The sequence below is a fragment of the Odocoileus virginianus genome, chromosome 1, assembly GCF_023699985.2.
Source record: "Odocoileus virginianus isolate 20LAN1187 ecotype Illinois chromosome 1, Ovbor_1.2, whole genome shotgun sequence".
NCBI classification, from domain to species: domain Eukaryota; kingdom Metazoa; phylum Chordata; class Mammalia; order Artiodactyla; family Cervidae; genus Odocoileus; species Odocoileus virginianus.
This window is the reverse complement of record NC_069674.1, coordinates 19,421,218-19,447,756: the sequence shown is the minus strand read 5'-3', so window position 1 is coordinate 19,447,756 and position 26,539 is coordinate 19,421,218. Positions and strand designations below refer to the sequence as shown.

The 26,539-nt window shown below is 39.5% G+C and overlaps 2 protein-coding genes across 30 annotated transcripts in view; both read left to right on the top strand.

Moving 5' to 3' along the window:
* Nucleotides 1–9,335, top strand: part of CALD1 (caldesmon 1) — a 227,327-nt gene extending 217,992 nt beyond the window's left edge. For all 8 annotated transcript variants that reach the window (XM_070465548.1, XM_070465543.1, XM_070465537.1 and 5 more), the window contains 2 exons: nt 5,380–5,460; nt 7,045–9,335. In XM_070465548.1, coding sequence (XP_070321649.1) covers nt 5,380–5,460; nt 7,045–7,050 — 87 coding nt within the window. In that variant the 3' untranslated portion in view covers nt 7,051–9,335. The remainder of the gene's footprint in view (nt 1–5,379; nt 5,461–7,044) is intronic.
* A 3,120-nt stretch (nt 9,336–12,455) lies between these two features.
* Nucleotides 12,456–26,539, top strand: part of AGBL3 (AGBL carboxypeptidase 3) — a 109,011-nt gene continuing 94,927 nt past the window's right edge. For 19 of the 22 annotated variants that reach the window (XM_070465418.1, XM_070465403.1, XM_070465419.1 and 16 more), the window contains exons 1-4: nt 16,558–16,644; nt 16,720–16,873; nt 17,816–17,923; nt 18,767–18,827. In XM_070465418.1, the coding sequence (XP_070321519.1) occupies nt 17,861–17,923; nt 18,767–18,827 (124 nt within the window). In that variant the 5' untranslated portion in view covers nt 16,558–16,644; nt 16,720–16,873; nt 17,816–17,860. The other 3 variants (XM_020880033.2, XM_020880034.2, XM_020880032.2) reach the window with 3 other exon arrangements.

Here is a 26,539-nt window from a genome sequence, read left to right as displayed (position 1 = left end):
CAGAAGAAAAGCTTCCCAAACCCTAGGTCTCTGTACCATTGAGCATTTAATTGTATCCATTGGCTCCATGTTTAATCTCCAAAGTCACTAGAGTTTATCACCTTTCCAACTGAAAAAAGAAAAAATGGAATATTTCCATACTCTTCTTGGGTACATTTCCTTCTAATCAATTAATATTCAGCCTGAGATTCTTTACATAAAGGCCTCACAGAGATATAAAACTAATGTGAACCCAGTTTACAACTGGAAAGTTAATATACTGAAAAGAAATCTTTTTCCCTCTCCCAATAGATACAGACTCTTTGTGACTCTGGACTGTAGCCCCTGCGACTACTCTGTCCATGGGATTTTTCCTGCAAGAATACTGGAATAGGTTGCCATTTCCTCCTCCAGAGGATGTTCCTGACTCAGGGATCAAACCCATATCTCCTGTGTCTCCTGCATTGCAGGCAGATTCTTTACCCTCTGGGCCATCAGGGAAGCCCTCAGATATATGAAAGGAGGCCTATATAAGGAGATAGTAGGGCTTTCCAGGTGGTCTTAGTGGTAAAGAACCCGCCTACCAGTGTAGGAGACTTAAGAGACACAGGTTCAATCCCTGGGTCCGGAAGATTCCCTGGAGGACGCATGGCAGCCCACTCCAGTATTCTTGCCTGGAGAATCCCATGGACAGAAATCTGGCAGGCTTCAGTCCATGGGGTCGAAAAGAGTCAGACACAACTGAAGCAACTTAGCACACACAAGTCAAGGGGTGATACCCTCAAGGTATATGATCTTTAGCGCCTCAAGTTTCCCAGCACCCCAGGTGATATGAAGGATGGAAATTACTTTTTAATGGCAGTTTACATAAAGTTTTATGATTCCAGACCAGTGTTTATCAACCTTATTGAATTATGGACCCCTTTGAAAACCTAATGAAATCTAAAGACCCTCTCCCCTAGAACATTGCATATAATACAAGTTCAGCAAGTTTGTGTACCCATTTAAGACTTCTCATGATAGCAAGATAAGAAGAAAGAGGTGTATGTTTTTCTTCTTTCTTCTTGGATGAATATGGCACATTGCTAAAGGAGGTGGTCAGTTTTTTACATGTATTGGCAACCTTGTTTCATTTCAGTCCCAGATTATACTCATATATTTGGTCAAGGACCTGACCCATACTCTTTTATCGACACTTTAACTGATAAGCCTATCATCTAATTTATCCTAATGAGAGGGTTAAAAAGATTCAATTCAGTTAGTATTACAATAGGTATAGCTGAGTCAAGGTTTCCACAAAAATCCACATTTTCTGGGATTATTGATGACTTCCTAAAAATGGCAGGACAAGCAGGCATTACAGAGAAATTACAAAATCATTGCCTGCTTTATCTAATATTTAAGAAGTAATTTGCCAGACTGTCTACTAGGCAGGGGTCCCCAACCCCTGGACCACAGACCAGTAGTGGTCTGTGGCCTGTTAGGAACTGAGTCACACACAGCAAGAGGTGAGTGGCAGGAGAGCAAGTGAAGTTTCATCTTTATTCACAGCTGTTTTCCATCTCTTGCATTACTGCCTGATTCTGCATTTTGCTGAATTGTAGAATTATTTCATTATATATCACAATGTAATATAATAATAGAAATAAAGTACAAAATAAATGCAACACACTTGAATCATCTTGAAACCATTCTCCCCTACCCCTGGTCCATGAAAAAATTGTCTTCCTTGAAACTGGTCCCTCATGCCAAAAACGTTGGCAACTGCTATACTATGTCTAGAGAAGAAAAGGAAAGGAGAATGTGGCAATTAGTATACATCAGAATGATCTCTTTTTTCCCCATGTCCCATTGGATTTTGTAGACTAGTGTGGCTTCCTCGATAAAGGCCAGGTCGAAAGATAATGATACATAATTGATGTTATAGATAAAAGGCCAGCTTGAGTATCCTTAATAAGCAACTTTGAGCTTTGTGCACATTCCAAGAGTAGTAGACCAGCAACATATCATTCAAGAAAAGAGATAACTTAAGAGTCCAACAAGGCAGGAGTGTGAACCACAGACAGTAAGGATCCAACAGAAACGAAATGAAAGTGCCCAAACTCCTGGAAAGAGCCGAAAGGATCCTGTAGATGTGAGTGCACAAAACTTAGCAGACAAAAGGTTAAATCCAGGAAGGCGGCTTAGAAAGTCAGGTCAAGAAAGGCTGTTGTCTAGGTCTTATCCAGGGGGTTTCACTCTGGTGGCCTGCAGCTAAGATCTGTGTAGACCAGGCCATTGTGCTTTATTGTCCCTTTTAAAATTATAATTCAAACACATCTTTGAGGTGTGGAGGCATGCACTGTTTAATTTGTCAATTCCCTCTTTTACAAAATTTAAAATTTTCTTCCACCAGCCACTTCTGGCTTTTGTTTCTAACTTGTCTCTTCATGACAGGCATGTGAGTTTGACAGCCTGGGGATTCTGGTCAGGCCGACGCTGAGCTCAGGATGTCAGAGGATTACCTAAGGACAACAGTAGAGAGGAGGCTCCCAAATCCACCCCTCTAACTGCGGGCCATAGCGATTTATCCTGAGCCCTTGGTTTCTATTCCTTGGCATATGTGTGTGGAGGGAAAAGCCAGGGTTGTGTTTGCAGCTGTGTGGCACGTGGCCATTAAGGAAAAATCAGAGAGAAATTCTCTCACCAAAATAGTGCTCACCCAGTGAAACCTCAAGAAGAAGGAAAAGAGATTCATGTTTGGTTCTAAACTTTACCAAAGAGAAAAACCGTTCTCTGCTACTAGCTATGAATTAATTTTCATGTAATTAAAAATGCCCAGAAGCTTGTCAAATCAATATTATTTGGGGTTTCTGAAAATTAATAGCTTATTTAAACACTGATCTATACCTGATTGTTCACTGGGACATCTATTGCTATTTGTGGGTAGAATTTACAGGACTTCAGTGTCACTGTGTAAAATTCTGAATGTGTCTGTTGTACCTGGTTTGTCTGTTCTTTGTGTCTAAACTACATGTTATATACAGCGATTAAAATGCTAATTTATCTTTCTTTTTGTTTAAAAAAAAAAAACAACTTTGTCCTTCTCAGCTGAATTCTCTTCTTCATTCTTTGATCTCTGGTTGACTGGAAGTCTGCTTGCCTGCCTTCATTTTTCCCTCTTCTTCTGGAGTGGGTCTTTCTCTAAAACGTAGTAGGCCGGTCAGGTAATTTCATTTATATTTCCCATTTGATTTAAAATGCCAATTTGCTACTTGGATGTTAATATTTTCTTTAAATGGACTCTCTAAACCATTTAAGTGACCTCAAAAGATTCATAGGCAGGATTTAAGGGAGATGCAATTCATTTTCTTCAGTAGAAGAGTATTCACATTAAAAAAAACTATTTCTCTTATATTAATTAAATAAAGTAGTAATAGCTACTTTCCAGAGCTACCATTAGCATGATCCTAGTTACAGTCTCCAATTTTTTTAAACAGTCTTCCAGACAATTTGGCAGCTTCTGCCTACATTGGAATATACAGTGGAATTCTTCAAAAACAACCTGATTTGTTGCTTACTGGTTCCAAGTTAAATAGGTGTAACTCTCTAACAGAATATCAGAAATCCACATCACAGTGAAAATCCAGAAATTTATTAATAATAAGATTAAGGCAAATCTGAACTGCTTTACGTGATACTATTTAACCAGTGCATCTTCAGCATTACAATGTCAATAGTTATCTATGAAAAATTATATGTTCACTTAGTCTGGTGTCCGTGGGTAAATGCAATTGCTGTTAGCTTTGCCTTCTAATGAGAAAAGGGTTTGCCAAAATAAACATTACTATTTTAGTAAAACACATTTATTTTCCAGAAACTGCCTTTTCCAAGGACTAACATAAGCAAATGTTAGAAGAAAAGTAAATGGAAACAGAAATTTGGATCCTTGTCTAAGCCAAATTCATTATGAGGTAGTCAATAAAAAATCCAAGATATATAGCTGTTATCATATTTTAGAGTTTTCTTCCCAAGATTTCATGCGTTCTTGCATATGTCATCAACCTGTCAGTTTCTCTTGTGGGTACAGTTTGTAGTAAATGTTTACTTTCATGGGGCTGGCTTCTCCTGATACACTTCTGAATTACCACTTGCTTCTCAGAAAATATAAAATTATTTTAGTCTGAGGAAAGTGCAATTAGAAAAATGTCTTAGACTGGGCTGCCCTAAAATAGTGGTTCCTGGGCAAGTAGTGTACTTGGGACATGAGGAAAACACTATAGGAAGTGAGGTGGGAAAAGAAAGTAGTCAATTAAGAAGGTTTATTAAGCAACTCACTACATGAGCTTTTAAACATAACCCCACTGGGAAAAGCCTAGAAGCCACCACAAACCACATGCTTCTGAGTTACCCTCACTGAGGCATGAGCGAGTCTAAGAAATATTCTCGCACCAAATCTCATGGATGACTGATTGAAGCCTGCTCTTAGGGGTGACTCTGAACATCCAGGTTGCCCCCTGAGTGGGCAAAGTGGGCATGTGGAGCCAGAGGAAGTCCTCAGGTGAAGATATGCCGGGTTGGCCATTGGAAGTCCAGCTGATATGCATTAGTCTTAAGGGCTGGGGGCTGTGGGGCCAAAAAGAAAGTTAATTGGCAAGGGATGAAGTGCTTTTCCAACCCCCTGAAAATTATTTATTTATTGTAGGTATTTTTTATTTTTAAAACTTTTTATTTTATATTGGAGTATTCCAAAAAAATTGGGCTTCCCTGATAGCTCAGTAGATGAAGAATCCACCTGCAATACAGGAGATCCTGGTTCGATTCCTGGGTCAGGAAGATCCCCTGGAGAAGGGATTGGCTACCCACTCCAGTATTCTTGGCTTCCCTTGCGGCTCAGCTGGTAAAGAATCCGCCTGCAATGTGGGAGACCTGGGTTCGATCTCTGGGTTGGGAAGATCCCCTGGAGAAGGGAAAGGCTACCCACTCCAGTATTCTGGCCTAGAGAATTCCATGGACTCCATGGGGTCGCAAAGAGTCAGACACAACTGAGCGACTTTCACTTTCATACCAAAAATTATTTAAAACCTATGCGCTATTCACTTCTAAGGACATAGAAAGTTAAACATAGACTATCTCATTTTAAATATGCTTATATTCCAATTTTACAGGTCAATAAACAGTAAGTCCTCAGTGAATAATGGGACCTCAGTGCTGGATAGTTTGAGCCCATTCTCATGTCACAACATAGGTCGGGGTCTATATAAAATCAAAAAATGGTTATCAGTCCTTTTGATTCAAACCATGTCACATCACTCGGATAAAGTGTGTTACACAAATAAACAACACATGTTGTGATTTATTTAGACCTGGCCAGAAAACACAAAGAGCCACGTATCAATTTTTCTGCTTTCTGTTCATTAGGATTTGAGGCCAGGAGATGTATCTGGCAAGCGGAACCTCTGGGAAAAGCAATCTGTGGACAAGGTCACTTCCCCCACTAAGGTAATCTACTGGGAGATTTGTTTTTCATGGGTTCATTTCCTACTGTATCCTGCAGTGTGAGGTCCCAGGGTCAAATGAGAAATAGCACTGATCTGCAGACTCTTGCCTGAGTAACCATCAGTTTCTAAAGACTTGTATATGGTACAGTGAAAGGCAAGGTCATGGAGCCTTCAGCATGGTAGATTTGTCAGTTACACAAGGTAAATAGTCCAGATCCGTGAGATGGTTCCCGGACATTCTAGAAAGGAGCGTTGACAGCTGAAGGCTGTGTGGTATAACTACAGTCTGCCCTTCCTTACAAAGCCCAGGTTTGAAGATCAGAAGTTTCAGATTGCCCAGGGAAGAAACATCTCTCTCCCTACAGGGTAGTTTGAAAGCTGCTTTCTGGAGCCATTCTAAGGGGTCGCATTGCCAGCAGCCCAGGACTCAAGGCTGTTATGACAAAAAACTAAAATAACATTCAAAAGTTAGCAAAATTTGCTACCCTATGAAAACTAGTGGCTAAGGATGTTTGGATTTGTCTTTTTTTGGTCTTCTGCTCATTCTTCATAAAGGGGACTCTGGACAATACCTAAATGATGCACAAACTAAAAATAGGACCCCTTGTTGTAGCATTTTATTTCAAGTAATAATTCTGGTCTCCTCTCTTGGTAGGGGGAAAATTGAAAAGAGGAAAATCAGGGAGTAATAGTAAAATTAGGAAAGTCTGCTTATGGGCCAGGGTAGAACTCCATACACAGAAGCACTTTTTAAGCAACTTAGGATTGAAGAAAATCTCAAAAGCACCTGAAGAATCACTGCAATTCACAAAAGGGAAAGGAGTCATTTTTCAGTTGTTCTTTTAAAAAAGAAGAAGCGCTTTTGTTGGTCTAAGCCATTATAATAACACAGCAGGCCCAGAGCTGAGTTTATGAGGTAGCTAAGTAGACAGCTCCTTTGGTCCAAAACATCAAACTCACTAGTGTCATGCAGTAATTCCTTTGAAATGAATCTATTTGAAATTGCAGATTCACAACAACTCAACATTTGTGAATACCTCAGCAAAGGTTTTTATCAGCTAGCAGAAGAAAAGAAATGGTGTACAATAAGACCATGGATCAGACAAGTTTCTAGGGTAGAGGTGTACGAATAGGAAGTAGGAAATTAAAAAAGCAGAGGGAACTGAAGATAAGCATAGTCTGCTTTACCATCATGCCTTGATGTGGCCTAGACTGAACCATTCAGTCATGCCTGCCTATTTTGGGATGCATATCATAGAGTCCTGGCCCTTACAGTAGAGTTTAAAAAAAAAACGACAGCAAACCTCTCTGACCCTGAATGCCCTGAGCAAGGCTCCAGATCAAGATATGGAAAAGGGAATATAAAGAAGAAAAGAAGAGGAAAGCAAAAAAAAAAAAAAAAAAAAAAACCAGAAGAAAGGATAGTCTGAAAGAAGAGGAGCATATTTAAATGAAATGCCAACAATAATCCTCCCTTTCATAAACATTTATTCCTGCCATATTATGATTTTTTTTTTTATTCTGACACAAAATGTCTAGCTGAAACACCATGGCCTGCCTTTTTAAAGCTTTCTTCTCTTAGCAGGTTTGAGACAGTTCAAGAAAGAACCCAAAGTAGCCGCTCAAGATGCTGGACCAGCTCAGTTGAAGAGGGCTAATTTGCTCTGTTTTATATTTATGTTGATTTACTAAATTGGGTTCATTTCCTTTTGTTTTGTTTTTCATTATCCCAGTAAACCCATGTATATTATCACTATATTTAATAATCACAGTCTAGAGATGTTCATGGTAAAAGTACTGCCTTTGCACAGGAGCCTGTTTCTAAAGAAACCCATGCTGTGAAATAGAGACTTTTCTACTGATCATCCTAACTCTGTGTCCGAACAGTGATACCAGCCACATTGAAAGTCAACAAAAGAAGATCCGAGTTGGAAATTGCCTGAGGAATGTGCAGTATCCAGAAAAATGAAACCTAGTGGTTTAAAAAAAAAATACAGAAGTCATGTCATTTCTGCACTTTAGAATAAAGCATGGAAGAAATTATCTTATAGGCAATTATAACACTTTGTGAAAGTAACCCACTTCAGACTTGAGATACTGCAATAATGTTTGTCTTCAAAATAGAAAGATGTACTGTTAAGGTATTACTTTTCTCATGCTGATGAATATCTAAATTGGATTATGATGTTAGCTGACAGTGGTACTGATTTCTTTAGGTTGGTTGCTTTGTGGATTTCTTTGGTAGTGATAGTAAACCACATTTTAGATGACCCTGATCATGTATGTATGTGCATACACGTATACAAACACACTAATGGTAGAAAGCTTTTTTATGTGCTAGGCTATTATATTTAGCAGTATGTCCCTGTAACTAGCCAATATCACTGCTTTTTAAAAACTAAAAATCACAGTTTATATTAATATTTCATATTTGCCAATAGAAACATGGCAGAATAGGTATCGATATGTTTTCAATGCTGGATAACCTATAAGAAAGAGAGATTCAAAGTGTCAAACTGCATTGACATTTTCTATAAAACATATTATTTAGTTTATAATTAAAAGCAATCTTGAAGTCCAGTGTGAATTGTACCAAATATACCAAACTTAAAGCTTGCTCAGAACTTCACTCTTAAGAATCAAGTTCACAATAGGTTGGCTTAAATGCTATCTAAGTTCTCTTCCTTCTCTAAAACTTAAAGACAAGAATCTTAGTGACAAAATTGTACAGCTTGGAATTCCATGAATAAGTGTACTAAGACCAACTTTGACTAATCTCTGGAAGCAGAAAAGTAAGCAAAAGCCACTATTTAGGAGTCATGACCTACTTCCCTCTTTAACATCTTTTTAATTAAACTTTTCTACCTTTATTAGTCATTGGTACTTACCATAAGTTGATAATGTGCTGAGCTTTCAAAAAAATATATGTAATTTTTCTTAGTCTTACCTTTTTCTCCAAGAGTCTATCAACTCATCATTTGTACACACACAATCCGATATCAGATCTTCTTTTAGCTCATATGCATTCATCTATTCTTCACAACAGATCAGAGTACTCCAGTGTCATGGCAATATGTTCTAGCATAGAGCTATACACATAGTGTAGTTCTATAAACCTATACCTCATGACTTACCAAAGTTATCTTAGTCTCAATTCCTACTACAATGAGGGAGCCTCAAAAAAAAAAATGACCCTTTTCTAATCCACAATGTTCCCTGGGGGAGCTTGCCAGGGTAGGGCTGGCATGAGGAGTGACTAGCGCCTTCCAGAGGCTCTTTTCCTCGTAAGTCAATAGAGTTGTTGAGGCCTCTAGCTTTTAGCACACCTGGGCCAAAGAAAGTAAAGCCAGCAATATTGCACAAATCACCCACCCATGACAGAGTAGACATGAGTCTATGATACGATGAACTAGAATTCACATGCAGTGCCTGAGTTAGCACTGACTCCCACCACTGGAGTGAAATGGATCAAAGTTTGAATTATGGCCTACGGCAAGATAAAGTTTCTTTGTTGTACTTTTTAATAAGAGCTTCTCCTGATCACTGTTATATATTTTTTCTAGAAAGTCTAAAGTTAAGAAGAGAATATATCGATTGATCCTGACTTTTATTCCAGTATTTGGATGGAATAACTTTTAGGGTAGATTTTTGTTCGGTTTGAATTTAATTTTTTGAAAAAGAAATTCCTTGTTTACTTGTTTGATTACAATTCTCTTTGTTATCTTTTTAAGAGATAAACCTGCAAGGTGACTAGCATGTTCTGTGAATCTGCCATTCCTAAAAATTTTATAAACACGATATTTTTCACTGATAATTGATCGCTGCAATAAATACATATTGTGAAAATGCATCCACAATAAATGGAATTCCTCCAAATGTCTTTGCCTCACTTGTTTTATGTACTATATTGATTACAAGAGTTCTATCTGATGTAATAAAGATGATGGCATAGCAAAGTGTGTATTTTAGATTGAGTCTTGGATTCATTTTTTAAAGAAGAAAGCCATTTCATATTTTTAGATACTTCTTATTACAAGCAGTTTTTCAACAGAACATTAAGAATTGCTCTGATTGGGACAACTGATCAAACATATATGGAAAGTTTGAAAAGAGGGATTAAAAACTTTTTCTTAAAAAAAAAATCAAATGTTCCTTCCTCCTCCTTCTCATTCCCCGCGTTGTCACAAGTTCTTGCTCCTACAGTGGCAGTATTGTTTTCTCAAAGGCAGTGTCTTTTATAGTAGAAATACCCATTTAATATATACTGTTTGTCTATAAAATACTATTCACAAGCCACTGGTGATTATATTTAAATCCAAAGATATTTTTTCATAGCAGTTTTATATATTTAAGTAGCACTACTTGAAATCTGAGGCTCATCTTACAAAGGTTTTACTTATTTATTTTTATTATTTTGACTGTGCTGGGTCTTCATTGCTGTGCATGAACTTTCTGCAGTTGTGGCATTCAGGCTTCTCATTGCCGAGCACGGACTCTAGCACATGTGGGCTCATTTGCCCCAGCCTGTGGGATCTTAGTTTCCCCCACCATGGATTGAACCTGTGTCCCCAGCATTGGAAGGTGGATTCTTAACCACTGCACCACCAGGGAAGTCCCCTCATAAAGGTTTTAAATTGTGTGACCAGAGGCTCTGAACAGTCCCCTCAGTCCTGTTCATAAGACTGACAAAGAGTTAACTACTGTAACTTAAAAACAACTAGTACTTTTGACATCTCCATCCTAATAAGAAGGGCTCTAAGTTTAGACAATGAGATAGTTATCATCAAAGTCTATCGCAAAGTTAAACAATGAAAAGCATACAGCCTGTAGTATTAGTACCAAACTGATAGGATTAGGGATGGGTCAAAATTAGTCCTACAGTGTGCCTATTCAGGGTTTGAGCTCAAAGATGTTGTGGTCTTGTGTGTGATGTAGAAACAGGTCTGTATTATGGAGTTTTTTCTACTCTTGCTTGCATGTGTATTCCAAGTAGAAAGATAGATAAGATCTCATGACCCTAAGCATATCTTCTTCCACAGGAGTAAGGAGATGGCCTAATAAGGTCTTGATTTGAGTGCTGTGTCTATTTGTGTTCAAGCTTATTAATCATGTTGTCCAAATGTTCTATATCCTTACTAATGTTTTGTTCCTTTCTTCTAGCTATGACTGAATAAGGAATGTGAAAATCTCCCTCTATTATTATGGATTTGTCTATTTCTACTTGTGAATATGTTAATTTTGCTTTCATATTTTAAGCTCATGGTTTTGGTGCATACAGAAATCTAGAATCATTTTCCAAGGGAATTGAATTATTTTAGTTTTATGAAGTGCGTGTGCCTACTATGTTGCTTCAGTCCAACTCTTTGCGACCCAATGGATTGTAGCCCACCAGGCTCTTCTGTCCATGGAATTCTCCAGGGAAGAATACTGGAATGGGTTGCCATGCCCTCCTCCATGGGAAACTTCCTGACCTAGGGATTGATTGAACTGTGTCTCTTAAGTCTCCTGCATTGGCAGGCAGGCTCTTTACTGGTAGCACCACAATTATGAAGTGACTCTCTAATTATAGCAAAGATTTTTGCCTTAAAGTTTATTTTTTCTATTCTTAACATTGCTACCATGTCTTTCTTTTGGTTAGCACTTGAAGGTGGCTCAGTGGTAAAGAATCTGCCTGCCAATGCAGGCAACACAGGAGATACAGTTCAATCCCCGGGTCAGGAAGATCCCCTGGAGTAGGAAATGGCAATCTACTCCAATTTTCTTGCCTGGAGAATCTCATGAACAGAGGAGCCTGGTGGGCTACAGTCTATGGGGTCAGAAAGAGTCAGACACGACTGAGCAACATGACTTGGCAACTGCTAACTTTATTTCTACCCTTTCACTTTTTTATTTTTAACTTCGCTGCCTCAATGATTAGTTTTAGGTTTTGGTCTCTCTTATTTTTCAATTTTTTTTATTGGAGTAGCTTTACTATGTTGTGTTAGTTTCTGCTAGGAAGCAAAGTGAATCAGCCACATGTGTACATGCATTCCCTCTTCCTTGGATTTCTTTCCCATTTAGGTTACGGCAGAGCATTGAGTAGAGTTGCCTGTGCTATACAGTCAGTTCTCCACTCTTTTCTTTTCAGCCTTTGTGTGTGTGTGGTGTGTGTGTATTTGATATATGATATAACTTTCTCTACACCTTTACTATCAACATTTGTGTATCTTTAATTTTGGATAAACGTTCACTTAGACTGGTATCCATGGATAAATGCAATTGCTATTAGCTTTGACTTCCTAATGAGAAAACAGTTTGCCAAAATAAGCATTATTATTTCAGTAAAACACATTTATTTTCTACAAAATACCTTTGCCAAGTACTAATAGAAGCAAGTGCTGGAAGAAAAGTAAATGGAAACAGAAATTTGGATCCTTATCCAAGCCAAATTCATTACGAAGTAGTAAATAATCAAGATTCTAACCTCTGTTCCCCATGATTCCTCACAAGAGATTGCTATTTCCTAGAAGCATACCTTGAAGGCAGCCCCTTTTCAAGGGGCAAGCTGGGGCCACCATGCTCCTCTTGCTGAGATTGTTAATAATAGCACTGAAGACCAACAAGGCATCCTGCAACTTGGCCCAGTGATGAGATATTCTGCCCTTTCCCCCCAGCCCTGAATCATCCTCACACAACAAGGAACTAGCACTTAGAAGAAAGAGGGGATGAGTGTAAATAGTAACACATCACTTTCCTCTCACTTTCTAAGTCACTAGAGCTAGGGACAGATTTGGGAGGTAATGAGGAGAAGGGCACTGAATCAAGTTTGAAATGGAAGCGTAACATGTACTGAATATCAAATATCAGATAACCCCAGGTGTTCCCAGGATCCGTAGGGCTTCCTCAGCCAAATGATGACAAGGCCTCTAAGTCACATAACCACTGACTTCTGTGATGTCATAAATAACTTATCACCCTACTCACCTCATCTTCTCATTTAAGTCTCTGCTGAAAATGGCATAACCACACAGAATAAATCAATTCCTAACACAATTTACATTTGGCCATATGTTGCTAAAGTGACCTTACCTCCTGATTGCCACGCCAATGACTGTGCCTTTTGGAGTACTGCTTTGGTTTTTCTTTTCTTACTCTTCCTTTTATACTGCAGGCTTAGAGGAGATGAATCCATCCAAAAACTGGAGGAGGAAAACTTACTGCACAGGTAAAGCTGACTTCCTAGGAAGCAGAAGCTGCTCCATGTGGAGCATTTCCCTTAACCTCTGATAAATCATAGACAAGGGGAACAAAAGTTCAATCTGCCATAAATGACCTTTGGGTTGAAGGTCCACTTTAACTTGAAGGCAAAGAATTTCATTTTCACTATATTCTACGGTCTAGAATAGAAGAGTAAGTTTTTCTTAAAAAAAAAAAAAAGCAACAGGTGCTTAAGGAAATCATTTTAAATTTATCTGGGGAAAAAAGAGATCCTAATGAAACCTCTTTCCTTAAAATGTAGTCACTCCAGCTAAACCAGCAGTCCCCTACCTTTTTGTCACCAGGAACTAGTTTTGTGAAAGACAGTTTTTCCACAGACCAGGGATAGGGGGTGATTTGGGGATAATTCAGGCACATTATATTTATTGTGCACTTTTGGCTCAAATGGTGAAGAATCTTCCTGCAATGTGGGAGACATGGGTTCAATCCCTGGGTTGGAAAGATCCCCTGGAGAAGGGAACGGCTACCCACTCCCGTATTCTTGCCTGGACAATTCCATGGACAGAGGAGCCTGGTGGGCTACAGTCCATGGGGTCACAAAGATTCAGACACAACTGAACAACTTTCACTTGACTTTATTTCTGTTATTATAATATGAGCTCCACCTTAGATCATCATGCATTAGATTCCATAGGTGGGGGATGCCTGGGCTAAACAGAACTGCCTAGTATAATTCATAACATGGTCTCCTCTCAGAGCCGATGTGCTTGCTGACTGTTCTGCCTGCTAAGGTCTCCCCCAGACATCCCCGTGGCTCATCCCTTTCCTTGCTTCAGGTCTCTGCTCAAAAGTCTGTTCAGATACTTTCCTGGACTGCTCATCAAGAGAGCCACACCTACTGAAGCCCACGCACCAGAGTACTCCCTATGCGCTTTAATTTTCCATTATATTTCTCTCCACGCCAATTGTTATCACCTAGGTGCTTTTTTTTTTTAAACAGAAAGTGGCAGAAAGTGAAGAACTAAAGAACTGCTTGATGAAAGTGAAAGAGGAGAGGGAAAAAGTTGGCTTAAGACTCAACATTCAGAAAACTAAGATCATAGCATCTGGTTCCATCACTTCATGGCAAATAGATGGGGAAACAGTGGAAACAGGGGCAGACTTTATTTTGGGGGGCTCCCAAATCACTGCAGATGGTGACTGCAGCCATGAAATTAAATGATGCTTGCTCCTTGGAAGGAAAGTTATGACCAACCTAGATAGCATATTAAAAAGCAGAGACATTACTTTGCCAACAAAGGTCCATCTAGTCAAGGCTATGGTTTTTCCAGTAGTCATGTATGGATGTGAGTTGGACTATAAAGAAAGCTGAGTGCCAAAGAATTGACACTTTTGAACTGTGATGGTGAAGACTCTTCAAGAGTTCCTTGAACTGCAAGGAGATCCAACCAGTCCATCCTAAAGCAAATCGGTCCTGGATGTTCATTGGAAGGACTGATGCTGAAACTGAAGTTCTAATACTTTGGCCACCTGATGTGAAGTGCCAGCTCATTGGAAAAGACCCTGATGCTAGGAAAGATTGAAGGCAGGAGCAGAAGGAGATGACAGAGGATGAGATGGTTGGATGGCATCACCAACTCAATGGACATGAGTTTGAGTAACTCTGAGAGTTGGTGATGGACAGGGAGGCCTGGCGTGCTGCAGTCCATGGGGTCGCAAAGGGTCAGACACGACTGAATGACTGAACTGATTGGTCTGTCTTCTCCCAGTAGGACATAATTTTCACAAGGTATATCTGTTTTATTTCCTGCAAAAGCCTTCCACGGGGGAACAGTCCCTGGCAAATAGTAGGGATTGAATAAATACTTGTTGAATTAATGAAAGAATGAGTAAAAACAATTTTCAAAATTTTTTAATTTTTATTACGCACTAAAATTTTTCTCTGTAGGATCACTTGGAATACAATTGTGCAAACATTTGAACTAAAGATCTTGCAACCTAAGTTCCAGCTCTGCCATTCATTTCTTGTGTAACCTGGTTAGATCGTTTCTTGGAGTTTCACTTTGTGTGTCTGATACTATGGCTTGCAATCTTGACTCTAAAATCCAACACAAAATAGATTCCATATATAAAAATTGTATGTATGTCATCTTTAGTAACATGTATGACCTCCGACACTTTGGCCACCTGATGCAAAGAGCTGACTCATTTGAAAAGACCCTGATGCTGGGAAAGACTGAGGGGCAGGAGGAGAAGGGGACGACAGAGGATAAGATGATTGGATGGCATTACCAACTCAATGGACATGGGTTTGGGTGAACTCTGGGAGTTGGTGATGGACAGGGAGGCCTGGCGTGCTGCGGTTCATGGGGTTGCAAAGAGTCGGACACGACTGAGTGACTGAATTGAACTGATGACATAAAACCAGGTACAATTATAAAGGTTATTACTTTCCAAGAAAGTGTGATCTAATAATGTGCTCTATTTCTTTTTCTGGAAGGGCCAATCTTTCAAACCTCCGACCTCAAAAAATTATGTTATTTTTTGGAAACTGACAAAATTTAACCAGAGACTATTAATCTATTTCCATGTTTAAACTATTGTTTTGCTCTTTATTCTACTGTGAAACTTGCTATGGTCCATCATCTCCATTTCTACAATACTACAAATCTCATGACACATAATGTCTCATGCCGGCACCAAACATTTTTTTTTTTTAGCTCTATTTGGAAAACTATTCCAAATAAACTATCCAGTAAGCTAAAGGCCAGGGAAAAATCAAGACTGAATATACAGGAATAATGACTAAGTTTATTATGGGAAAATCATATTTAATTAGATGAAACAGTACATGTAAATGTAATTTGCATAATGTCCTCCGTACGTTGTTATCACTGTTTAGTCACTACCTCGTGTCTGACCCATTTCAGACCCCGTGGACTGTAGCCCGCCAGCCTCCTTTGTCCATGGGATTCTCCAAGCAGGAATACTGGAGTGGGTTGCCATTTCCTTCGCCAGGGCTTCTTCCAGACCCAGGGATTGAACCTGCATCTCCTGTATTGGCGGGCGGATTCTTTATCACTGAACCATGATTATACTGAACCATGATTATTATTCTTAAAGAATCTCTGAGCTGATAAAAATCTCGAGACTTCACCCTGGTGTATCTCTGACTCTTCTACCAAACATTTAAAAAGAAAAGTCTCATTTTCCAAATCCAATAAAGATTATTGGCCACACAACTGTGCAAAACGCAACTCAGTGTGGCTACAAATAAAGTTCAACAAAGCACAAGTCTTAACCAGTCTGCTCCACTGTCTCCTCGGAGAAGGGAAACGACAGACAGCTGAGGTGCAGCACCGTGGGAGCAAATACCTGTCCTTCCTCCGCCCCTATAATTTCTAGCTAGCCACCTTCCGGCAGCCAGCGGCACTTCGACATCTGTGCGTCTCTCCCTAGCTCCCGCCATCTTTAGCGCTTTCCCTTTCAGTTCAGTTCAGCCCCTCAGTCGTGTCCGACTCCCCGCGATCCCATGGACTGCAGCACGGCCAGGCCCCCCTGTCCATCACCAACTCCCAGAGCTTACTCAAACTTAAGTCCATTGAGTCGGTGCTGCCATCCAAGAGTACAGCTTTCCCTTTATTTCAGCTGAAACGCAGCCTAGCTAGGTCTGCCCGAGGTCTCGCGAGGGTGACCCGTTGCCCTGGTAACGAGTGCGGCGCGCCGCGAGGTGAAGGGCGTGGCGGGGGCTGCTCAACTGCGGTAGGGTTTTATCCCTTGTTGGTGCTGGTGGTGCCTGGGGCAGAGCTGCGGCTCCCGGCACCAAAGAGGCGCCTTGCCGGGCCGCGGGACGACTGACCTGGCCGGGAGACTCGGGGCGAGGGGGAGGTGGCCGAGACGGGACAAGGAAGTGCCAAGGGGAACAGTCTCTAAGGGGAAAGAGCGCGCCCGAGAAAATGTGCCCTTCCCGCCACTGCTGGGTCGCGAAGTGAGTGTGGGAGGAACACTTGCCCCCCTTCCCCCCCGCCCCGGGAATTGTGGCTTCACTGTCCTTCCCGCCTAGGAAGTTGTTCCTGCCCGCGGACGGCCCCCGCACGCCTGGGCGGGGCGGTGCCGGCTGTGTCGTTTCTGAGGTAGAAGACGCGCGCGGAGGGAGCGCCCCTTAGATCCGCCTGTGTCTGTGACGTCCCTGCCGCTTAGGTTTTACCCTGCAGCAGGTTGGTGCGCCTCAAATTTTCACGTAAAAAGACAGAACCAAGATTTATACCAGTCTGGTTTTCTAAAATTGGAGTTGTGGTCCCCAAACGGAACCTTTAGTCTCTTACCACTGAAGGTATCACCCATAAGACAAGACTTTTCTGTTGTATTCGTAGTTTTTCGCTATGGAGCTTGGGCTTTATATAGTCCACGCTCTAAAACACTTTGTAGAAAGAGTCTTTATATAGTCCACGCTCTAAAACCCTTTTTGTAGAAAAGAGCGTAAATCAGTAGTTTCAAAATTAGTAAATTCCTTTAGTCTCTCAAAAATAGTAGACTCTTGACAAGCGACTTCTATTATTTCATTGTCTTTACCGTTTAAGAGGATACTCGCATAGGGAGGATTATGGTTATCCGTACAGCCTTCTGATGATTGAAATTCCAGTAAGACTTACGACCGAATATTTAGAACAGACAGTATCTACAGAATATCAATCAAAATACAGAGAATAAAAGCCTAATTTCATTTGAACCGTTGGTCAAATGAAAATTACGCAGAAAAAATATTAACTATATTGTTGAAACTCAATGCCTGAATCTGTAACTGTAAATTTTCTTTGATTCATGATTTTTTTAAATGCCTCAGGCTCATTCTGAACTTTCTATCGGTGTATGGTATTTAATTGTAAATAGAGGATGTAAATGATTTGGCTGTGTACCCTGGAAATTCCTTTTTCAATTAAGTTATTTACTTTTTTTTTCTTTTGTGATTTTTGTCTCTAATAAAAATAGAAAATGTCTTTAAATCTTTGAAATTAAAGGTTTAATTAGCTGTGTCCTAATTTACTTTATAGAGAAACCTTTTGTCACTATTAATAAAATTGAATATATTTGGGGGTAAACGTTTAATGTGTGCTTAAAAAGAAAACTACCAAACAAGTCCCTTACAAATTGTTTTACAGCCGACCTACATAATAAAAGAAATTTCGAGCCAAATATTGGAAGAGATGTCAGAGGATTCAGAAAAGGAAGACTATTCAGACAGAACAATCAGTGATGAAGATGAATCAGTATGTTTTTCTCAACTTTATCCTACTTAAAACTTATTATAAAATACAAATTCCCAGTAAAAATGTTATACATTCAGCTGACTAACAACCAATTGGATACTTAAATCACTTGTCACTGAAGTTGGGAAATTGATTGAAAGCAAAGCTGTTACTGTGTGCAGTATGCCCTATGTAAAAAGAGAGTCTATATTGGGGTTTTTTTGAGGAAGTATTTTAGATAAAACTTCTCTGAGTTATCTTAATAGTGGGACCTCCTATTTCTAAACTTACTGTGTGTCACCATAATAGGTTTCATGTGGCAGTGTTGTAGCAAAAGTACATGGAAGAAGAAATCGGGGAGGGGAGAAACAGTAGTTTCTCTTTCTAAACAAAATAGTTTAGCAGTAGTTAAAATATTCTTCTGGTCCCAGCACATATTTCTAAGAAATTCCCTTCACATTTTAGTAAAGTATAAATTATCTATGTAATTTAAGGTCCCAAAATAAACTCCCCAAATGAGGTATAACCCATTAAGTTTGCGATTTTCTGGGTTTCTTGTCTTTCTTCCATTTTCCAGTTAATTTTATATTGAATTTAAGTTGTTTTGCCAGGTTTACCAAGAATCTTTAAACTATTTGTTCTCTACAGTCATTAACATGGCCTTGCCTTGTGGAAGAAGAGAAATAAAAGCTGAAAACTTTGTTTCAGGATATTCAAAGTGTTGGGTGCTTTGAGAACAGCTGATAATAATCCTTTAATTTTTTCATTTATTAAAGATTAAAGACACACTCAGTTCTAAGCATTAAGATGTAAAATATTTCTGGATTGGCAAGCTGTTTTTAAAATAAAAAATTCTCATTTTAGGATGAGGATACCTTTATGAAGTTTGTAAATGAAGACATCCATCAGTGTGCACTTTTAACAGGTTTGAAATTATTCATATATTCTCCCTTCTCTTTCTGATAAGACCTTAAGTAGATGAAAAATGAGAGAAAGCTAGAAAAAAAGTCTGAATAACACAGGAATTATTATTCTGTTATTGGTAAGGAGAGATGTATTTTTATGAGTATTTTGGAGTTTAAACACTTTTTAAAAATTGCAGTACAGGAGATTTACAATATTCTGTTTCAGGTATACAGAAAAGTGACTCAGTTATATATATATAATATATATAGTTTTTCACTTTATTTTCCATTATAGGTTATTAGAAGATAATGTAATTGCCTGTGTTATTCAGTAAAGCCTTGTTTTTATCTATTTTATGTATAGTAGGTTGTTAATCCCATACTCCTAATTTATCCCTCCCCCTTCCTTTCCCCTGTGATAACCATAAATATGTTTTCTGTGTCTATAAATCTGTTTCTGTTTTGTATATAGATTCGTTTGTATTGTTTTTTAAATTCCTCATATAAACCATATTGAAATTTGTCTTCCTCTGTCTAACTTACTTCACAGGTATTTTTAAAAATGACACAAATGAACTTATTTACAAAACAGAAATAGATTGATAGATTTTTGAAAACAAACATGTTTACCACAGGAGAAATGTTGTGGGGGAGGGATAAATAAGGAACTTGAGCTTACATACATACAGGTATAATGTTCTCAAGGTCCATCCATGTATTTTCAAGGTCCATATTGTTGCAAATGGCCATATCCCATTCATTTTTATGGCTGAGTAATATTTTATTATATATATGTATCTATATACAATACATCTTAAATCAGTCATCTATTGATGGGGACTTGGGTAGCTTCCAAGTCTAGGCTATTGTAAATAGTGCTGCTATGAACATTGGGATGCATGTCTCTTTTTGAATTAGAGTTTTAGTTATTTCTGGATATAAATCCCAGGAATGGGATTGCTGGATCATATGGTAGTTCTATTTTTAGCTTTTTAAGAAACTTCCATACTGTTTTCCATAGTGACTGTACCAATTTACATCCCTACCAAGAGTGTATAAGTGTTCCCTTTTCTCCACACCCTCTCCAGCTTTACTCTCTGCAGATTTTTTGATAGTCATTCTGACCTGTGTTAGGTGATAACCTCCTTGTACTTTTGATTTACATTTCTCTAATATTACCAGTGGTGACCATCTTTTCCTGTGCCTGTTGGTCATCTCTGTGTCTTCTTTGGAAAAATATCTATTTAAGTCTTCTGTTCATTTTTTGACTAGATTGTTTGGGGTTCTTTTTGTTTGTTTTTAAGTTTTATTGGAATATAGTTGATTTACAGTGTTGTGTTAGTATCAGGTGTGCAACAAAGTGATTCAGTAATACATATATGTATATTCATTTCTTTTTCAGATCCTTTTCTCATAAAGTTTATTACAGAATACTGAGTAGAATTCCTTGTGTTGTACAGTAGGTCCTTGCTGGTTACCTATCTTATATATGGTGCTGTCTGTATGTAACCACAAGTTTCTTATTTATCCCTCCCCCAGTGATTTATCCCTTCCCCTGTGATTACCATGTTTGTTTTGAAAATCTATCAGTCTATTTCTGTTTCATAAATACATTTGTTTCATTTTTTAAAATTAGATTACACATATTGGTGATACATATGATATTTGTCTTTGTCTGACTTACTTCACTTAGTATAATAATATCTAGGCCCATCCATGTTGCTACAAATGACATTATTTTTTTTCTTTTTTATAGCTGAGTGATATTCCATTGTATATATGTACCACAGCTTATCCATTCCTCTGTCGATGGACGTTTAGGTTGCTTCCATGTCTTGGCTATTGTAAATAGTACTGAAATGAACATTCAGGTGCGTTATCTTTTTGAATTATGGTCTTCTCTGCATATATGCCCAGGAGTGGGATTGCCAGATCATGATGTTGTTGTTGTTCAGTTACTAAGTCCAACTATTTGTGACCCCATCAACTAAAGCCCGCCAGGCTTCCTTGTCCTTCACTACCTCCCAGAGTTTGCTCAAATTCATGTCCATTGAGTTGATGATGCTATCTAACCATGTCATCCTCTGCCACCCACTTCTTTTGCATTCAATCTTTTCCAGCATCAAAGTCTTTTCCAATGGGTTGACTCTGCATCAGGTAACCAAAGTATTGGCCCTTCAGCTTCAGCTTCAGTCCTTCCAATGAATATGCAGGGTTGATTTCCTTTAGGATTGACTGGCTTGATCTCCTTGCAGTTGAATGGATTCTCAAAACTCTTCTCTAATACAGTTTAAAAGCATCAGTTCTTTGACGCTCAGCTTTCTTTATGGTCCAACTCTCACATCCATATTGACTACTGCAAAAACCATAGCTTTGACTAGACGGACCTTTGAGGGCAAAGTGATGTCTTTGCTTTTTAATATGCTGTCTAGTTTTGTCATAGCTTTCCTTCCAAGGAGCAAGTCTTAATTTCATGGCTATAGTCACCATCTGCAGTGACCTTGGAGCCCAAGAAAATAAAATCTGTCACTGTTTCCACTTTTCCCCTATCAATTTGCCATGAAGTGATGAGACTGGATGCCATGATCTTAGTTTTCTGAATGTTGAGTTTTAAGCCAGCTTTTTCACTCTCTCTTTCACCCTTACCAAGAGGCTCTTTAGTTCCTCTGCCCTTTCTGCTATTAAAGTAGTATCATCTGCATATCTGAGGTTGTTAATATTTTTTCTGTCATTCTTGATTCCAGCTTGTGATTCATCCAACCTGGCATTTTGCATGATGTACTCTGCATGTATGCATGCTAAATCATGTGTGCTAAGTCACTTCAGTCATATCTAACTCTTTGCAACCTTGTGGACTGTAGCCCACCAGGTTCTTCTATCCATGGGATTCTCCATGCAAGAATGCTGGAATGGGTTGCCATGCTCTTTTCCAGAATATCTTCTTGACCCAGGGATGAAAGTCACATCTCTTACAGTCTTCTGCATTGGCAGGCAGGTTCTGTACCACTGGCACATATAAGTTAAATAAATAGGGTGATAATATACAGCCTTATCATACTCCTTTCCCAATTTTGAACCCATCAGTCATTCTATGTAAGGTTCTAGCTGTTGCTTCTTGACCCTCATACAGATTTCTCATGAAACAAGTAAGGTGATCTGGTATTCCCATCTCTTTAAGAATTTTCCAGTTTGTTGTTATCTACACAGTCAATGGCTTTAGTGTAGTCAATGAAGTGGAAGTAGATGCTTTTATGGAATTCCCTTGCTTTCTTTATGATCCAGTGAATGTTGGCAGTTTGATCTCTGCTTCCCCTGCCTCTTCGAAACCCAACTTATACATCTGGAAGTTCTCAGTTCGTGTACTGCTGAAGCCTTGAGCATAATCTTACTAGCATGTGAAATGAGCACTATTGTGTGGTAGTTTGAACATTCTTTGATACTGCCCTTCTTTGGAATTGAAAACTGACCTTTTCCAGCCCTTTGGCCACTGCTAAGTTTTCTAAAAATGCTAACATATTGAATGCAGCTCTTTAACAGCATCATCTTTTAGGATTTTAAATAGCTTAGCTGGAATTCCATCACCTCCACTAGCTTTGTTCATGGTAATGCTTCCTAAGGCCCACTAGACATCACATTCCAGGATGTCTGGCTCTAGGTGAGTGAGTGACCACACCATCATGGTTATCTGGGTCATTAAGACTTTTTTTGTATAGTTCTTCTGTATATTCTTGCCACCTCTTCTTAATACCCTCTGCTTCTGTTAGGTGCTTGCCATTTCTGTCATTTATTGTGCTGTCCTTGCATGAAATGTTCCCTTGATATCTCTGGTTTTCTTGAAGAGCTCTCTAAGTCTTCCCCATTCTATTGTTGTCCTTTACTTTCTTGCAGTGTTTATTTAAGGCTGCCTTATCTCTCCTTACTATTCTCCATTTCTTCTAAGGGATTCTTGCCCACAGTAGTAGACATAATGGTCACCTGAATTAAGTTCGCTCATTCCCATCCATTTTAGTGTACTGATTCCTAAGATGTTGATGTTCACTCTTGCCATCTCCTTCTTCACCATGTTCAATTTATCTTGATTTGTGGACCTAATATTCCAGATTCCTATGCAATATTGTTCTTTACAGCATAGGACTTTACTTTCACCATCAGACACATCCACAGCTAAGTGTTGTTTCTGCTTTGGCCTGCTGCTTCATTCTTTCTGGAGCTATTAGTAATTGCCCTCTGCTCTTCCCCAGTAGTATATTGGACACCTCTCAACCTGACAAGCTCACCTTCCAGGGCTGTATCTTTTTGCCTTTTCATACTGTCTGTGGGTTTCTCCAGGCAAGAATAGTGGGTGGAATGGTTTGTCATTCTGTCCTCTAGTGGACCACATTTTTGTCAGAACTCTCCACTATGACCCATCTGTATTGGGTGACTCTGCAACGACATGGCTTGTGCCTTCTTTGAGTTATTCAAGCTCCTTCGTCAGGACAAGGCTGTGATCCGTGAAGGGATGCTTGATCATATGGTAGTTCTATTTTTAGTTTTTTATCTCTTCAAGAAAATTAGTGATACCAAGGGAACATTTCATGCAGAGATGGTCACAGTAAAGGACAGAAATGGTATGGACCTAACAGAAGCAGAAGATATTAAGAACAGCTGACAAAAATACACAGAAGAAATATACAAAAAAGATCTTCATGACCCAGATAACTATGATGGTGTGATCACTCACCTAGAGCCAGACATCCTGGAATGTGAAGTCAAGTGGGCCTTAGGAAGTATCACCACAAACAAAGCTAGTGGAGGTGAGGGAATTCCAGTTGAGCTAATTCAAATCCTAAAAGATGATGCTGTAAAAGTGCTCCACTCAATATGCCAGCAAATTTGGAAAACTCAGCAGTGGCCAAAGGGCTGGAAACGGTCAGTTTTCACTCCAATCCCAAAGAAAGGCAATGCCAAAGAATGTTCAAACTACCGCACAATTGCACTTATCTTACACGCTAGCAAAGTAATGCTTAAAATTCTCCAAGTGAGGCTCCAACAGTATGTGAACCATGAACTTCCAGATATTCAAGCTGGTTTTAGAAAAAGCAGAGGAACCAGAGATCAATTTTCCAACATCCACTGGATCGTAGAAAAAGCAAGAGAGTTCCAGAAAAACATCTACTTCTGCTTTATTGACTACACCAAAGCCTTTGACTGTGTGGATAACAACAAACTAAGGAAAGATTCTTAAAGAGATGGAAATACCAGACCATCTGACCTGCCTCTTGAGGAGCCTGTATGCAGATCAAGAAGCAACAGTTAGAACTGGACATGGAACAACAGACTGGTTCCCAATCGGGAAAGGAGTACTTCAAGGCTATATATTGTCACTTTGCTTATTTAACTTATATGCAGAGTACATCATGCGAAATGCTGGGCTGGATGAAGCACAAGATGGAGTCAAGATTGCCGGGAGAAATATCAATAACCTCAGATATGCAGATGGCACCACACTTACGGCAGAAAGTGAAGAAGAACTAAAGAGCCTCTTGATGAAAGTGAAAGAGGAGAGTGACAAAGTTGGCTTAAAACTCAACATTCAGAAAAGTAAGATCATGGCATCTGGTCCCATCACTTCATGGCAAATAGATGTGGAAACAGTGGCTGACTTTATTTTTGGGGGCTCCAAAATCACTGCAGATAGTGACTGTAGCCATGAAATTAAATGACGCTTGCTCCTTAGAAGGAAAGTTATGACCAATCTAGACAGCATATTAAAAAGCAGAGACATTACTTTGCCAACAAAGATCCATCTAGTCAAAGCTATGGTTTTTCCAGTAGTCATGTATGGATGTGAGTGTTGGACTGTAAAGAAAGCTGAGTGCTGAAGAATTGATACTGTTGAACTGTGGTGTTGGAGAAGACTCTTGAGAGTCCATTGGCCTGCAAGGAGATCCAACCAGTCAATCCTAAAGGAAATCGGTCCTGAATATTCATTGGAAGGACTGATGCTGAAGCTGAAACTCCAATACGTTGGCCACCTGATGCGAAGAGCTGACTCACTGGAAAAAGACTGATGCTGGGAAAGATTGAAGGCAGGAGGAGAAGGTTATGACAGAGGATGAGGTGGTTGGATGGCATCACTGACTCAATGGACATGAATTTGAGCAAGCTCCGTGAGTTGGTGAAGGACAGGGAAGCCTGGTGTGCTGTAGTCCATGGGGTCACAAAGAGTCAGACACAACTGATCAGCTGAACTGAGGCTGGAGGCTGAAGCTCTCCGTTGCCAGAATGCAAGATGCTGAGCAGGCCTTTCTGATAGAAACCTAGGATACCCCTAGAAATATGGGTATCCCTCCACCTCCTGGGGAAGACTGGCCCGGACTCAAGAGACACTGTCTGCAAAGAGATTGATGTGTTTCATGAAAAGATGCTCAACATCACTCATTATCAGAGAAATGCAAATCAAAACCACAATGAGGTACCATTACACGCCAGTCAGGATGGCTGCTATCCAAAAGTCTACAAGCAATAAATGCTGGAGAGGGTGTGGAGAAAAGGGAACCCTCTTACACTGTTGGTGGGAATGCAAACTAGTACAGCCGCTATGGAAAACAGTGTGGAGATTTCTTAAAAAACTGGAAATAGAACTGCCATATGACCCAGCAATACCACTTCTAGGCATATACACCAAGGAAACCAGATCTGAAAGAGACACGTGCACCCCAATGTTCATCGCAGCACTGTTTATAATTGCCAGGACATGGAAGCAACCTAGATGCCCATCAGCAGATGAATGGATGAGGAAGCTGTGGTACATATACACCATGGAATATTACTCAGCCGTTAAAAAGAATTCATTTGAATCAGTTCTAATGAGATGGGTGAAACTGGAGCCCATTATACAGAGCGAAGTAAGCCAGAAAGATAAAGACCATTACAGTATACTAACACATATATATGGAATTTAGAAAGATGGTAACGATAACCCTATATGCAAAAAAAGAAAAAGAGACTCAGATGTATAGAACAGACTTGTGGACTCTATGGGAGAACCCGGGGGTGGGATGTTTCAAGAGAACAGCATCGAAACATGTATATCTAGGGTGAAACAGATCACCAGCCCAGGTTGGATGCATGAGACAAGTGCTCAGGCCTGGTGCACTGGGAGGACCCAGAGGGATGGGGTGGAGAGGGAGGTGGGAGGGGGGACCGGGATGGGGAATACATGTAAATCCATGGCTAATTCAATGTATGACAAAAACCACTGCAATGCTGTAAAGTAATTAGCCTCCAACTAATAAAAATAAATGAAAAAAAAAAGAGATTGATGTGTTTTAATTTATGGGGAATTGTTTGTGGTGTAGAATAAAGGCTTGAAGCTTAAACTGAAGCCATGTCTGAGTGATTAGGGCATAGGAAAGAGGAAGTAAATGCCTGCATCATGCCCTCTTCAGCCCACCAACCCTGCTCCTTGGGTCAGGGTAGGCCCAGTCTCAGAGGCCTGAACATAGTTTCCTATGATCCAAAAGCTGACAGAGATTAACAGAAAAGAGTCAAGAAATGAAAACAGTCCCATGTTTACTACAGAATAAAGAAGCAGCTCATCCCTGCTCTCTTAGACGAGTAAGCAAATAATGAAGGGAGTTTCTGTAATTCTGATATCTCTCTTTAGCATATAATCACATAAATTATGGGCTTCCTTGGCAGCCCAGACCATAAAGAATCTGACTGCAGTGCAGGAGACCCAGGTTCA